The sequence below is a fragment of the Pinus tabuliformis genome, chromosome 7 (genome assembly GCF_031772625.1).
Source record: "Pinus tabuliformis cultivar Carrire ecotype Pingquan chromosome 7, CPIR1, whole genome shotgun sequence".
Taxonomy (NCBI): Eukaryota; Viridiplantae; Streptophyta; class Pinopsida; order Pinales; family Pinaceae; genus Pinus; species Pinus tabuliformis.
This window is the reverse complement of record NC_142293.1, coordinates 189,667,138-189,681,753: the sequence shown is the minus strand read 5'-3', so window position 1 is coordinate 189,681,753 and position 14,616 is coordinate 189,667,138. Positions and strand designations below refer to the sequence as shown.

General features: G+C 39.9%; 1 protein-coding gene across 3 annotated transcripts in view; it reads left to right on the top strand.

Annotated features, from left to right (window-relative positions):
• LOC149246498 (protein HASTY 1-like) overlaps window positions 1-14,616 on the top strand; it is a 306,617-nt gene that overhangs the window by 191,049 nt on the left and 100,952 nt on the right. For all 3 annotated transcript variants that reach the window (XM_089457947.1, XM_089457945.1, XM_089457946.1), the window contains 2 exons: window positions 12,959-13,021; window positions 13,211-13,501. In XM_089457947.1, coding sequence (XP_089314073.1) covers window positions 12,959-13,021; window positions 13,211-13,501 — 354 coding nt within the window. The remainder of the gene's footprint in view (window positions 1-12,958; window positions 13,022-13,210; window positions 13,502-14,616) is intronic.

Genomic DNA, 14,616 nt, shown 5'->3' with positions numbered 1-14,616 from the left:
GTTGCTCTGCCCAAAATGCTTTGGACAAATTTCTCCCACTCCTCGGAGACTGCATTCAGGGCAGTCCTAACCATGGACTTTGGATTCGATGTAGACCCTACAGAATTAAGTTGGTCGCGAATCCATTGCAACCTGAGAAGGAATGGATCTATCTCCTCTCCTTTCTGCATTTGATAAGACCTCAGCTGATTCTCCAATAACATCTTTCGCTGCATGGAAGAGCCCTGGTATAAGGTGGTCAGCGTTTGCAACATCTCCCTTGCTGTGTTCTTCTCAACAATATGTGGTATGACATGATCCTTGACCCTGTCTAGGATCATGCATTTCGCCTTCGCCCGGTCCTCCTCATACTTCTTATTTGCATTATGATCAACTGAGACAACTATTATTCTCAAGGCATAGTCCTTGATGTGGTGTTTATCCAGGATTGCCAGGATCCTGGCCTTCCAGAGGACAAAATTGGAAGCCCCGTCCAATCTGTCTTGATCCCTCAATCCGTACATTTCAATCTCTGCTCCTCTTCTCTAGACTCCCTCTGAGTCCTGATTTCCCTCTCGGAAATCCTTTGACCAACTGTCAAATCACTCCTCTCCAATCCTCCTTTGTTGCTGCAACCTGGATCTAGATTTCTTGGCTAGAAACCTATCGAGGTAGTACTTCCCTCTACCTTGGTTCAGTCTCCTTAGACACTGCTCTGCAACGACAGAAACAACGTCCCACCAGCTCCTCAAATCAAAATCAACACAACTCCCTTAGCCCCGACAATTAAATAACTTGAGAACTTCAGGCTCCGCGCAATCACTGCGTGTGCTGAATCAACTCTTCTGTCAACTGTGTTAATCCTTCCTGGCACAGAAAGATGACATGGCTCTGCGTGAGCTTGATTTCCCCCTTCTGCCTCTGCGCTAGCCCTTCGCCTGGCTCAGAGTGTTGATGTAGGCACTGCATGAGCCTCCGCGTCACCCTCTCTGCACTGCGTCACTCCTCTTGCCTCTTCAGCTTTGGAACAACACTATCTCTAGGGACAACTGTTTCTCTGCTGCAAATTCTCAGATTTCTCGGCTGGCGTCTTCAGTCGCCTATGATTTGAAATCACTCTGATATCATGTGAAAATTCTTGAATCTAACACATCGGAAAGCCCTACTGAAATTACTGGTTTACAATCTCTTATTTTTTATTTACATTAACAAGTTATTTAATTGCATAAACATCGAAGTAAACACTATTGCAACCTTCACAAGTATACAGATCATGCACTGAAATAAATTGAGACGATAACACAAGGGACACTATTATTTTTGGACAATTGTCCTCGGAAAAACCAGTTAGGGAGAACTGGTGCAACATATGGAGGGTTTGTATTATTAAGCAGATTTCGTGAATACAATTAGGGTGCTAGAAATGGCTCATCCAATAGAGAATATCCTCGACAGTAGTACCTCTATCCGGAGGCAGTTATACCGGCAAATTAGCAACCGGATTATCAAACCCCACAACGACTCCGGCTGTTCCCTATGGTGGACAGCAAAAGCTGCTCCAAGCACTGCTCAGGAACTGCATCACTCCTCCAGGGGCTGCGTCACCCTCTCCCGGCTCAGAATCTGCTGATCTGCTCCTAGTCTTTCCCACAAAATCCCCTAGCGCTGCCTCTGAAGCCCTCTACGATATTTGTGTCAACCTCTACGACTTCTGCGTCCTCTGCGCCAATTCCTACGACCTCTATGTCAGCCCTTCTAAGCCCTACGCTGTCTCTCCCGACACTTCACTGCCTCTCTGCTATGTATTCTTCAGCCTCAGATGAAAATCCCTTGCTGAATTGCCCCTCGCTGCAACTCTGATCACTAACTCGATTTCCTGAGCAAACCTCGCCCCAGAAAATCGAATTGACTGATCTCTCTTGGTGTATCTCCAACTGACCCTCAAGCCTCCTCTTATACTTTTCCCGTTGACGATTCAATGACCGAGATTAAGTCCCTAATCAACGACTAAGATTAAAACTAGCTTGATCCTCGTTACTTAGAACTTTCTCACCCATATTATATTAATACACATTAATATTTTAATTTTCCTAAGTTTAGACTTAGGAACTCATTAAAAATATTAATAATTTTAATATATCTTCATTGGGGTGGAATTTCTCCAAACGGTTTTTGGGTCATGGAGATCTCATGTGCCTTAGCCTCTCCACCAAATTTCGTGGCTAGAGCACATTCGGTGCTACCCAAAATCAACACACTGGGTGCTCCCTCTAACACTGAAATAAAGCTTATTGTGGCAATCTTGGCTGCTCCCTTTGCACTCAGCTTCTTCAGATTGGTTACCATGGGGGTGGCCATGGATTTGGAGTCCATCATCCTAAAATCTCTGAGGGATTGTAATAATATACTTCCTTTGACCAAGGAAGATGTCACTTGGCTTTTGCCACACTTCTATGTTAATTTTTTTATAACTCTCTAACTACTTAGATGAATTACTAAAAACTAAAACCAAATTTACTTTCACCAAGATACAAAGTTTCTTAACAATTTATTAGCAGCGAAAAAACACCAGAGATAAAAACACATGCACACAAATTGACATGCTTGTTTACCCAGGAAACCCAGAAAGGAAAACGTGCTTTCTTTGCTGTGGTATTTTATTGGTTGTTCTTAAGCAAATAAATCTATTACATTTCATGCTACTTACTGCAGCTAGCAATCTATCCCTGAGAAAGCACTAGGCTTCTTTTCACTAATATCAACTCTTGATCTTTGCTAAAAATAGTCCAATCCTACTTTTGAATCCTGATCCTTCTTGCTCCACAATCGTTGCGCACCTGAGCTCCTATTTCCTTGTGCACTAGGCTTCTATTTCATAGTACACATGGTCCTATATCCTTGTGCACTTGAGCTCTATTTCGTAGTGTACTTGTGGCGCTATTTCTTAGTGCATAATTGCTCCTCAATTTTGCACACTCCACAATCAAAGATGTGATCTCTCAAAAATGATTGGTCTTGTGCCTTTGTCCTCCTTTTTATAGATAGAATTTGAGCATGCAAGGAGGCCTAGTTCAATTTAGAAGTTCAAGTTGTGATTGTGAGTTAACTGAGAGTTCTACTCGATCTCTCTCCAATCAACACTAGAGTCTTAACTAGTTCTCTCTCCAAACAACAATGAAGACTTAACTCGTTCTAACTGAACTTGTAACTGCCACCTCGTCCTATAGTCAAACTGAAGAAGAATCTAACTCACTGAAGCTCCAACACTACACATGCAACCTTGATGACCATTCTAGTAAACTGGAAATCAACTCATTGTAACTGAAGTCTAACTCATGAATTTGCATCCATGCTAAAGAAAGACAAATTCGCGGTCTTTACCGGCTAAGGCACAAGCCAACATGCCTTCCATGTTACGTTTTCAACATCCTAGTCCCAAGAAGTAATGTATCTAACCAAGATCCTTCATCTCAAACTTAGAGGTCAACTTTCTCCCACACTGAAGCAGGGCTTGATTGCTCCCTTTATCACGAAAGCAAATCCTCTTGCCATTGTCCTTCCTCTGTCACATGAATACTTCTACTATCGTCAGAAACAAGTTATATAATATCAAGATCACAACTCATCAACACTCAAGGTGCTTGCTTGTGCCCGTGCAAAGCCTTCTTCAGTTTGACAACTCAAGCAAACATCTTGTCATAGTCTTCTCCCTGTTTGGAGAATCTTGCTTTGTACTTCTATGTTAACACTCACCACATGCTTGATCTTGTAGATCACCACCGACTTCTCTTCGGCATAATTTTTTCCATCATGGTATCCTTCGAACATGTTGGCTTACCTGCTCCCTCTAAACTAGGAGCTTTTCTGATCGTCTAGCATTGTTCTAGATGTCAGCACAATTTCTCCTTCTCAAACACAAATCACTCTAGCTGAGTTTATGCTTGATCTTGGAAGAATTCCTCTTGCCACAACTTTGCTGAGTTCTTCTCGATGCTTCCATCTGTTGTTAGAGGCTTGGCAACGTTCATGATGTACCTGCAAACCTCATTAGGAGGTCATGGAAGAAATGATTATAACCAAGCAAAAGATACAAAGACAAGACGCTGACCCAAAAAAATAAAAAATAAAGCAATAATCAAGGAAGGAAAGATATAAAGTACTTATCTTTAGATCTAAGGATTGTAAGGAGTTATAAAAAAATTGCATTTTTGATAAAAAAAGGAATTTTAATATTTTGTGAAAGTTTTCAACTGTGATCTATAGTGAGAATTTTGTGTGGTAAAATAAATACACAATTTTAGTAGAATTGATAGAATGCAGTATTGATGCTTTTTACAATTACAATTTTTTAACAGAGCATTTTATTTGAGGCCAGATGAAAATGAATGAGAACTTGCATGTTACTTTCCTTGGCTTCCTTGCATGAATTGTTAGGGTTTCTTCATTAAGCGGATTCATTGATTCCAGGTCTAGTTCTAGGGTTTTAATGCATATTACTTTCCTTTCCTTCATGCATGAATTGTTAGGGTTTCTTCATTAACCGGATTCATTGATTCCAGGTCTAGCTCTCAGGTTTTAATGCATGTTACTTTCTTTCATTAAGCAGATTCATTGATTCTAGGTCTATCTCTTAATGCATGTTCCTTTCCTTTCCTTCCTTGCATGAATTGTTACGGTTTCTTCATTAATCACTGATTCATCAATTCTAGGTCTAGTTCTAGGGATTTATCCCCAAACCCTAGGGTTTTCTCTGTCATAACCTTCAAATCTTTTCGAGGGTTTACAAACCCTAAGTCTACTAGTTCTTCCAAGAAGGGGCCATACTTTAGCACAAGAGTTATGACTTTTCTAGCTTTATATGATAGAGCCTTTCTCCTCAACTCCCTCTAGCTCTAGAGTAACTTTCTTGAATAAAATCAATTTGATCATATCTGCTATATACCAATCTGTTTTGGGAAGACCCTAGCAACATATCTCAGCCAATGCAAGTTCAACAGCATACACAAGGCATCTCTTAGACATACATGAGCAACACTCTTGATTCTCTCTTTCTAAACATATTTCAATTTTGTCCTTAAACTTGACCCTGCTACTCTGCTTTCTAGAGTTCTGTTCAGCGCTACTCCATCATGTTATTAGTCAATCAAGGATGTTCCATCTTGGTGAAACTACCAATATCAATCCAGGATTATGATTCAATATAGTTATTGTAAGGCTTGTTTGTTGTCTAGCACTGTAAAGAAACAATACCCTTCAACAAAGATAAACAGTGCAGGTCAAGCCACATTTACAAATATCCAGTTATGAAAGTGAGATTTCTTCATCATATCTAGAAAGTCTGTCTAGGACAGCCTTGTAGTTACCAACAAGGTTTCAAGTTGGGGACAATTTTGTTTCTCTTGGGGATACTTGCATACCCCAGAACCTTAATTGCCAATAAAATGAACTCGGCCCCTATGTGTGATGAGGGAAACAAATAAATACTTGGCCCCTTCTACGTTGTGGGAGAATAACAAATTTTGAATGCGCTTGACTTAGCCATATCTTCAAGTTGAAATCAACATATTTATTTTTGTTCTGCAGTTGGGACTATTCTGGACTTGAGATTGCATCTTCATTTGTAATCTTGGAATCTGGCTGTATTCTCAGTTCCAACTTCCAAGTTTCACCACACTGGCAAAGCCTTGCCTTTCTTCTTTAATTGATGTGAAATATCAACAAGCATCTTTGTTGTATTAAAAGAGATAGAAGCTCCTTGGAGTAACTTTCAACAACTTCAAATCTTGTCCCAGATCTACCACCTTCTAGCTAGGTTAGACTTTCGTGAGTTCAGGTCAGTCTTACACACTTCACAAATGAATGCTCAACAATCACCTTACAATAGAGCAGCTTCTGCAAATTAACCTTGCTGAACTATTATAATCCCGAAGTAACTGTTTTCTAGGTTCTGAATCCTCTTGTCCTTTTCTAGGTCTGCGAGCTAGTCCACCCAGCTCCTGAGGCCTTTCGGCCTTGTTCAATCAGCCCTAAGGCCCTCTTGAGGTCAACCCTGAGGCCATTCGGCCTTTGGCCTCACGCAACCAGCCATGAGGCCTTCTCTTCCCACCTGTAGTTGGACTGAGGCCTTTTCGGCCTCCTGTCACATTCTTCTAGCGCTTCAGCCCTCAGACAGAATTTCAGACTAAGGTTTTCAATTTCAAAAAGAACTTCATCAAGGCTGCTCTTTCACCTATGCTCTGATACCAAGTTGATTTTTCAAGATCTTCCAATTTGATAATTACTTTCCAATGATATCTTAATTAATTCATGTCACATTCATCATTAAGCAATTATACATAGAAAATCTCAACGATAATGCAATAATGACAGTAGGACCATGAAGAGACAACCAGACATAGGAGACAAAAATTTACTCTAGGAAAACCCTAACTAGGGAAAAACCCAACAATCTTTGTCTAGGAGGAATCGATCGATTCAAAAAATGTACAATCCGATTTTCCAAGTCAAACTAGGTCAAACTGACCACTTAAATCCACACATGTCAAACCTAGTCAAATGGAGAAAAATTTGGCCTTCTGTTTCTGCTTGTCAACTCTGGTCAAATAGGCTGAAATTCGGTCTCTTGCATCTGCTTCATGAATTCGGTCAACTGCGGTCAAACAGCGAGAAACAGATTCAGTCAACCGCGGTCCAACTGTGCCTAGAAAACTAGTCAATGCAGGTCAAAACAGATCAGAAGATGAGCTTGGTCAACCTCAGGAAGCTCCCCCTGAACTCGCACGCGTGAACAGAAAATCGGAAGATGGTATGATGGTCCTAATTGGTCTCCAACTGATGAGGTTGAGTGCGAATATATAGTGGTTTAGGTTTCCCGAATTGGTGTGTCTTTATGGCTGGGCCAACCCGTCCTTATGCTGGGCCGACTTGACTTTTGGAGGAAAATTAAAATTAAAATTAAAATTTAAAATTTCCTTTTTATTTTGCCTTTTAGGGTCGACTTGTAGTGAACACTGAAGAATACTGACTGCAGCTACCAAAATTCAACACAAGGGTGAATGGAGCCTAGTAGAGGAGAAGTCTGATGTTGTTGTGAGTTGGGATCCAACTCCACTTTTATACTAGGTGTTGAAATGCGTATGTTGCAGTGGCTCCAATATGCATTTGAATTTTTGTTGCCTTCTTGGGTTTCAATAATTTGGGCATCATTTCATTATCTAGAAATTACTTTACTGTATTTTCATCCCAAACTATATGCTGGGCACTTTATGCCTTCTGTCATGAAAATATGTTGAAAGAAAGATGTAATCAACCTAGTGGATATAGATTTGAGAGAGTATATCTGAGCTTGCCGTCAGAGAGTAACTGCCCCTTAGAAATAAAGAACTAAATACCTTTGGTCAAGGTACATATAAATTTGTGGCAAGGGATTGTCTTGAATCTTGCATAAACCACAGGTAATTATGGGTCCACCCAGCCAACAAGATCAACTACTTCTTAAACTATTGGTTCTCAAATTCAAAGTGCTTTCCTTGCTAATAAGTTTAGGGATGCTGAACCTTACCCTGTTCTTCTCAGTGGTGCGCCACTATCCTTTCTGCGGCCAGTAAGATATTTGAAAGGTGTGCGACTATCTTATCGTTCCTCTGGGCCTTACATGGTATTCAGCTGAGCCTACTATAGTATATCTGCCAATCTGGGTGTGCAAGATGGGGAAAAGTGATGATTTATCTCAACCTATGAAAATTGAATGATTTATCTCAATCCATGACAATTGAATGGTTTATCTGAACCCATGACAATTGATGATTTATCACAATCCTAGATCATCTCTTGGCCTTGGAATTGGTGCCCTCTATGTGCATGAAATAGCAATTACTAAGGTGCATCCACTAGAAGAGAGTGCAAGTATGCATGCATGCATCTCTCTTTTAGGGATTTGTGCCCCATCTAATCTTGGAGACTTTCCATATGTAAAGTGCATGCAACTACTCACTCAAGCAAACTCAGAGATGGAACTGACATACTAAATATAAAAAACATCTAAACTGGGATCTTTGCACCATCCAATCTGTCCTCAAATCAGAAGCCTGTTGCTTCCATCTCTGGGATCTATTGAACAAACTCCCAAATGAAAATATAGAACACTGAAATTTTCTTATTGTTGGTCCTTCTTCCCTGCAAGAGATTTACTGAGGCAAATCCCTCAAAATCCCAATGAGAGATCATGCTCTAAGGCCACATTAGAATTTCAAGCCCTAGGTATTTATTGTTCTTATGATCTCAATCAATCAAGGCTGAATTTAATTAGTGCTGAAATTAGATTTTGGACCATAGCATCAATCACACAATAGGTAGAAATTAATTAATGGCAGCATAAAAAATTAATTTACATGCACACATAAATGCTCCTTCAAATTGGCTGGCAAAAAAACAGCATTGCATGGATACCAAATGCACTCTGAACTGAGCTTGTACATGCTGCTTGAAAAACCAGAAACAATAGAAAACCACTTTACGACCTATGTGACAGTTTGTTTGGTATGTATGGACCAGTGTTGCACGAAGCGCCCCCCCCCCGCTCCGAAGCTCCGAAGCGCGCCTCGTACGGAAGCGCCTTCCGAAGCGCGCTTCGGAAATTCGGAAGCGCGATTCGCAAATTTTTTTGCGCTTCCTGGAATTTCCGAAGCGCCGGCTCCGAAGCGCGCTTCGTACGGCGCTTCGGAGCAGGAAGCGTGCGCTTCACGCACGCTTCCGTACGCTTCGGCGGAAAGGGGCGCGCCCAAGGGAGAAAAACGAAATTTTTTTTAATTTTTTTTTAAAGTTAAGTTCACTCAACCTTAAGGGGGTGGGTTAGGGTGAGGTTAGGGTGAGGTTAAGGTGATGAATGAAAAGAATAAAGCCCCCATTCATTCCTCATTTTCTCACTTTGAGTTTATGAGAGTTGGAGAAGAGAAGAGAGGAGAGGAGAAGAGAAGAGAGGAAAGGAAAGGAGAAGAGAGGAGAGCTTGGAGGAGTGAAGAAGGAGGAGCTAGGAGAAGGAGGAGGAGCTTGGAGCAAGAGCTTGGAGGACTTCATCTACAAGAGCTAAAGAGGTAAGTTCAAACCCCAAACTCCCTTGTTTTTTTGAAATTTTTTTTGTATTTTTCTCCTCCCTCTCCTACTCTTTCCCATTGTTTCTACTTGCTCCTTTATTTACAGGTTGCCGTTGTCCACCACCTATATCCATATTCCAAGATGGTGTTATTTTGGCTTCTATGTATCATTCCACTCTTGGTTTTAATGATGGCAAGGGTGAGGAATAGAAGGGAAGAAACAGAAGAGGACATTGGTGATGGTCCTAATAGTAGTGACCCAATGTATGATGAGGAGGAAGGGTTTGAAGAGGAAGGGGATGAACTTGAAGGGGATACTGAAACACAAGATGGGAAAGCTACATCAACACCCTTGTGGAACTATGTGACCAAACTTGATGGGGGAAAGGGTGGTGGATCTTACAAATTTGTGTGCCCTCATGGTTGTCATGGAGGAAAACCATATTGTGGTTCATATACTCGTCTGAGGAGGCATCTTTGTGGGGTGCTGGACAGTGATGAAAAAAAGGGTTCTGTGGGGGTACAAATTTGCCCAAACATTTCAATTGAAGAAAGAAGAAAATACATCCAAATAGAGATGGTTGCACAACAAAAAAACAAGAAACAAAAAACTCATTCTGAATCAAGTGCAACCTCTAAATTTGGTAGTTGCTCATCTCCTCATGGTACTTCTGCAAGCTCTGGAGGTAGAAGAACAATAGGGGATTTCCTTAATGTTGCTGGGAGGGATGATGTGGATGGAAATATAGTCCGTTTTCTTTGTGCTTGCGGTGTACCATTCAATGTGCTTCGCTCTCCCTATTGGCATGAAATGGTAAAGGCCATCAATGAAGCCCCAAAAGGATACAAGGCCCCCAACTATGAGAAAGCTAGAACAGTGTTATTAGAAAGAGAAAAAGCTAAGGTTCAAAGAGCTTTGACACGTTTTACAAATGAGTGGGTAGATTTTGGGGTATCCATTGTATCAGATGGGTGGACAAATATTAGAAACCAACATTTGATAAATGTTCTTGGTGTTTCTTCTAGTGGTGCAGTATTTATTGCATGTCATGACTCCTCCTCCATCACTGCATCTGCACAAAACATTGCAGATCTCCTATTGAAATCAATCAAAGATGTTGGTCCGAATAATGTGGTTCAAGTGATCACAGATAATGCAACAAATTGTAAGGCAGCAGGAAAAATTATTGAGCGTACTCATCCACACATCTTTTGGTCTGGGTGCCTGGTTCACACATTGAACCTTTTGATGCATGATATTGTGAAACACAAAGAATGTGGGTGGATTGCTGAGGTTTACAGGAAAGGGAAGCAGCCCATTAAATTCATCACAGGGCATACAAGAGTAAACTACTTCTATGGCACTTACTCCAAGTTGCAATTGCTTAAAATTGCAAAGACAAGATTTGCTAGTTATTACCTCACCTTTAGGCGGCTAGTGAAGGTGAGACAAGCTTTAACTAATCTGGTGTGTGCTGAAACATGGGATGAAATTAACACTGACACAGATGGTGCTAATGCAGTCAAGGACACTGTTCTTGACAGTTACTTTTGGTCACAGGTTAAATATGTTTTGCAATTCACCAAACCAATTTATTACATGATCAAGTTTGCAGATTCAGATCGACCAGTAATTAGGGAGGTGTATGAGCAAATGGATAGCATGTTGGGGCAGATTAAAGACATTGTTGAGCCTAGAGATACCACCTTGTACAATTATATTCGTGTAGAGGTGCAAAACCGATGGGAAATGCTAAATATTCCATTGCATGCATTAGCATATGTTTTGACACCTAAATACTATCATCCATCATGGCTTTCAACACCAGCACCTGGGGGGGGAAGCAGGAGAAAACCACACCAAGATCAAGAGGTTCACCAAAAATATATGGCTGCATTGAGTAAATTAATCCCTGATGAGGAGGAGGCTGAATTGGTACGGAGACAGGTGAGCAACTATACGCTCAACACTGGTCCATTTGGGAGCATGCATGCAATTAAAGATCGAGAGACTTTTTCTGCTCTTGAGTGGTGGAACATGCATGGAGGGGGTACTCCACTTCTACAGAGTTTGGCATTGCGGGTGCTATCACAGGTGGTAAACACTTCTTCTGCAGAGAGGTGTTGGAGCTCTTATTCTTTCATGCACAGTGTTAAAAGGAACAGGTTGAGTTTAGACCGGGTAGAGAGCTTGGTTTATGTTCATTACAACTTGCGATTGTTGTCCCATTACTGTGAAGATGCAAAGTCTAATAAAGACTTGTTGATTTGGGACAAGAATCCAGAGGAGCCCAATTTGGAGGATGGAGTGTTGCGACTAGAGCAATTAGAGGATTCTCTTTTCCAGGTATGTCCATTGTGGTATGAATTTTCCAATTTTCCCTTATAAAGCATTTCTCTAATTCAATTATTCATGTTTTTAATTTTTTTGTTAACTAGTGTTTTTTTTTTGCATGAATTTTTTGAGCGATTCTAGGATGATGATGACCGTGTTGATATGCCACCACCCCCACCCCCATCTGGTCCCTTGGTTCCTAGGTTCCATGGTTCAACACCAACAGCAGGGGGTTCTTCTTCATCAGTTTCAGTGCCACGACTTCCACAGGCACCATCTTCTTCATTGCCACCACGTGGAGGCCCGCCACCACGTTCTATTCGTGGTGGAAGGAGGAGAGATTAGTAGATATATTCACAATCTACTACTTTTTGTCATAGATTACTCATTAGACTTGTAGACTTGTGAATTTGAATTTTGAACCTTTTTGGCTTGGCGGTGACCAAGTGACATATTTTGTAAACATTATTATTTGAATTTTGGACATGACAAATGTTGACAGTTGCTCACTTGCTAGATAAATCATAATATGCTCTATGTTTTATGTTTTATAATATGCTTAAATGTTTTATGTTTTATAATATGCTTAAATGTTTTATGTTTTATAATATGCTTAAAAATTTGATGTATGTTTGTAATAGCTAGAATATAGATGATTGTTGTACATACTAGTAACTACAATGGAATCATGGATGCCATATCTATCTTGATTTATGCAAAAATATGCATGTTTTCATGTCTTCTACAATTCATTTGGTATTTGGGATGTTTGTTTTGAGTATAAATGCAAAAAAATATAAATATATATATATATATATATATAGCAGACGCTTCGCTTCCTAGATTTTTGGAAAATGACGCTTCCGCGCTTCCGCTTCCAAAAAACGCTTCTGCTTCGCTCCCGCTTCGTGCAACATTGGTATGGACCTTTCCATACAATTGTACAGATCTGTACATACTACAAATCTGTCAGTACGACCATATGAAATTGTACAGACTGCTGTCTTGAATTGTATGCTGCCCAGGAATGCTTCTTCCTTGGCTGTCTGCACTCTCTTTCTCTCTCTCTCTCTCTGTTTTGATCAACTGCTCATTTGTGTGTGTGTGTGAAAGCCTCTTCCTTGCTTAGTGGAGAATCTATTCTAGGATTTCTCCTATTTTAAGTCATGCATTAGATACAACTTTATACTCATAAGTTATGTATGAGATACACTTATAGATTCAACAGCTAATATAAAGCTTTCACTTTTTTTTATTAAGTGATTTACAAAATAGAATTACTTCTTGAAAATATCATAATTACTTCTCACATATTCACTCTGAACATGTGATGAAGTTCTTGTCTGAGCTATATCATTCAACAAATTACACATAATTTACATCCAATTTTAGGGCATAACTGATGTAATGGCTAGAGATTCTTTTGTGCATATGGATTATCACTTTGATTTTCTTTCTTGAATTCTTCCATCTCAAAAGCTTTTTGATGGTTCAAATAAATTACATTTTTTGTTCGGTGACAAGCTTTGATTTTTCCCCATTTGCTTTTCAGATGCTTTTCTTTTTGCAGCACCCCAAGTTCGAGCTTCATTTTGAGTCACTACCTCTCTGGCTGGTATGTTTAATCATCAATGTGCCTTGATTATCTTAGGAGAAGGCATTTAATTTTGTTGTTTTGTATTATCTGTTACTTTGTGAAGAAATAATTTCTTTGTATTGATGTTCTTCTTGTGTATTGTTTTATGAAGAATGGATTTCTTTGGAATTGACGTTCTTTTGTGTCATTGCTCTTGATTTTTTGTAGTTCTTATTCAGGGAGTCAAATTCGTCCTTGAAGAGCAACAAGCAAGCAGATGATGGTGGAAAGATGTCTAAAATTGTCAAGCAAAGCTCAGCTTCTGGGCTGATTGATAAGGAGAAGGAAGTTGCAGTAAGCATTAGTGATGATTTCTGTGCCAATATAATGAATGTCGTGTTTCAGCGCATGCTCAAGAAAAATCCTACTGTGGGAGTGGCTTTATCTGATGGTTCATTGGAGATATGGACAGATGATTTTGCAAGCAAGGGCGAATTTAGTCAGTATCGTAGCAGACTGGTATTTTCAAAGCCTTCCAATTGCTTGTAAATGGATTTCTTTCTTTATTTATATTTTTTTCTTTAACACAGTGTCTAGCAAGCATTAGTTCTTTTGGTGGAAATGGTACTTATAGTAACTTACATCTGCGCATTAGTTCTTTGTAAGGTACTGAATTTGGAAAACTTTGGAATTTGATACTAATAAAGCAAGCAGTAATAATACATACAGTAAAATTCTTGAGTGGAATTAATCAAATACATAGTAACATAAATTTCTTGAGTGGAATTAATTAAATACACAGCTACATAAATTTCTTGAGCGGAATTAATTAAATACACAGCTACATACCTGGTTACTGAATTTGAACTGAATTCTAAGTCGATTTGGTGTGGTTGTAGTTGCCAATCCGACCGAATCCACCCTGCCAACCTGGGTTCAACCTCTTCAGTACCCAGATCTAGAGGAATTTAAGGTCTTCTGCCCCTGTGCCCAAAACTCCAAGGATTGAGGCTCAATTCTTCCAAATCTCCATCTTACTTCTCGTTTTCACAGTTTTTTCTCCAACCACTGCCCCTTAAGGAAGGTTCCCCCGACTCCCTTATATACATAAAGCAGTGTTTCATGGGGACGCGTCCCCCAGGGTCGAGTGCACGCACCCCTCTCACCCCACGCACCTGGGACGGGGAGTCTACAGGGGTTGCTTTTCCGCACGCACCCTTTTTGGGGAGTCTTGGGGAGACGCAAGGGGGTGCATTTCACCAGTGTGGGGGACGAGAGTCCCCAAAAGGGGTGCGTTTGGGCCCCCCCCCCTCAAAACTTCAGTATCTAGTATATAGTATATGGTAATCTACTAGTATGTTTTGCTTTCAATTTAGATTCTAGAATGATGAATGATGAATTTAATTTTTAAATTAATGTAGATTGTAGAATTATGAATGATATGTATCAATCTATTTGAATATTTCATTATTGAATCTCATGTTATGGATGAATAATGAGTATGTCATATGAATGATGTATGTATCAAAATGAATGATGAGGATGGATCAATGTATGTCATTATTTAATTTAATTGTGAATGTTATGGATGAATAATGAGTATGTCATATGAAAGATGTATGTATCAAAATGAA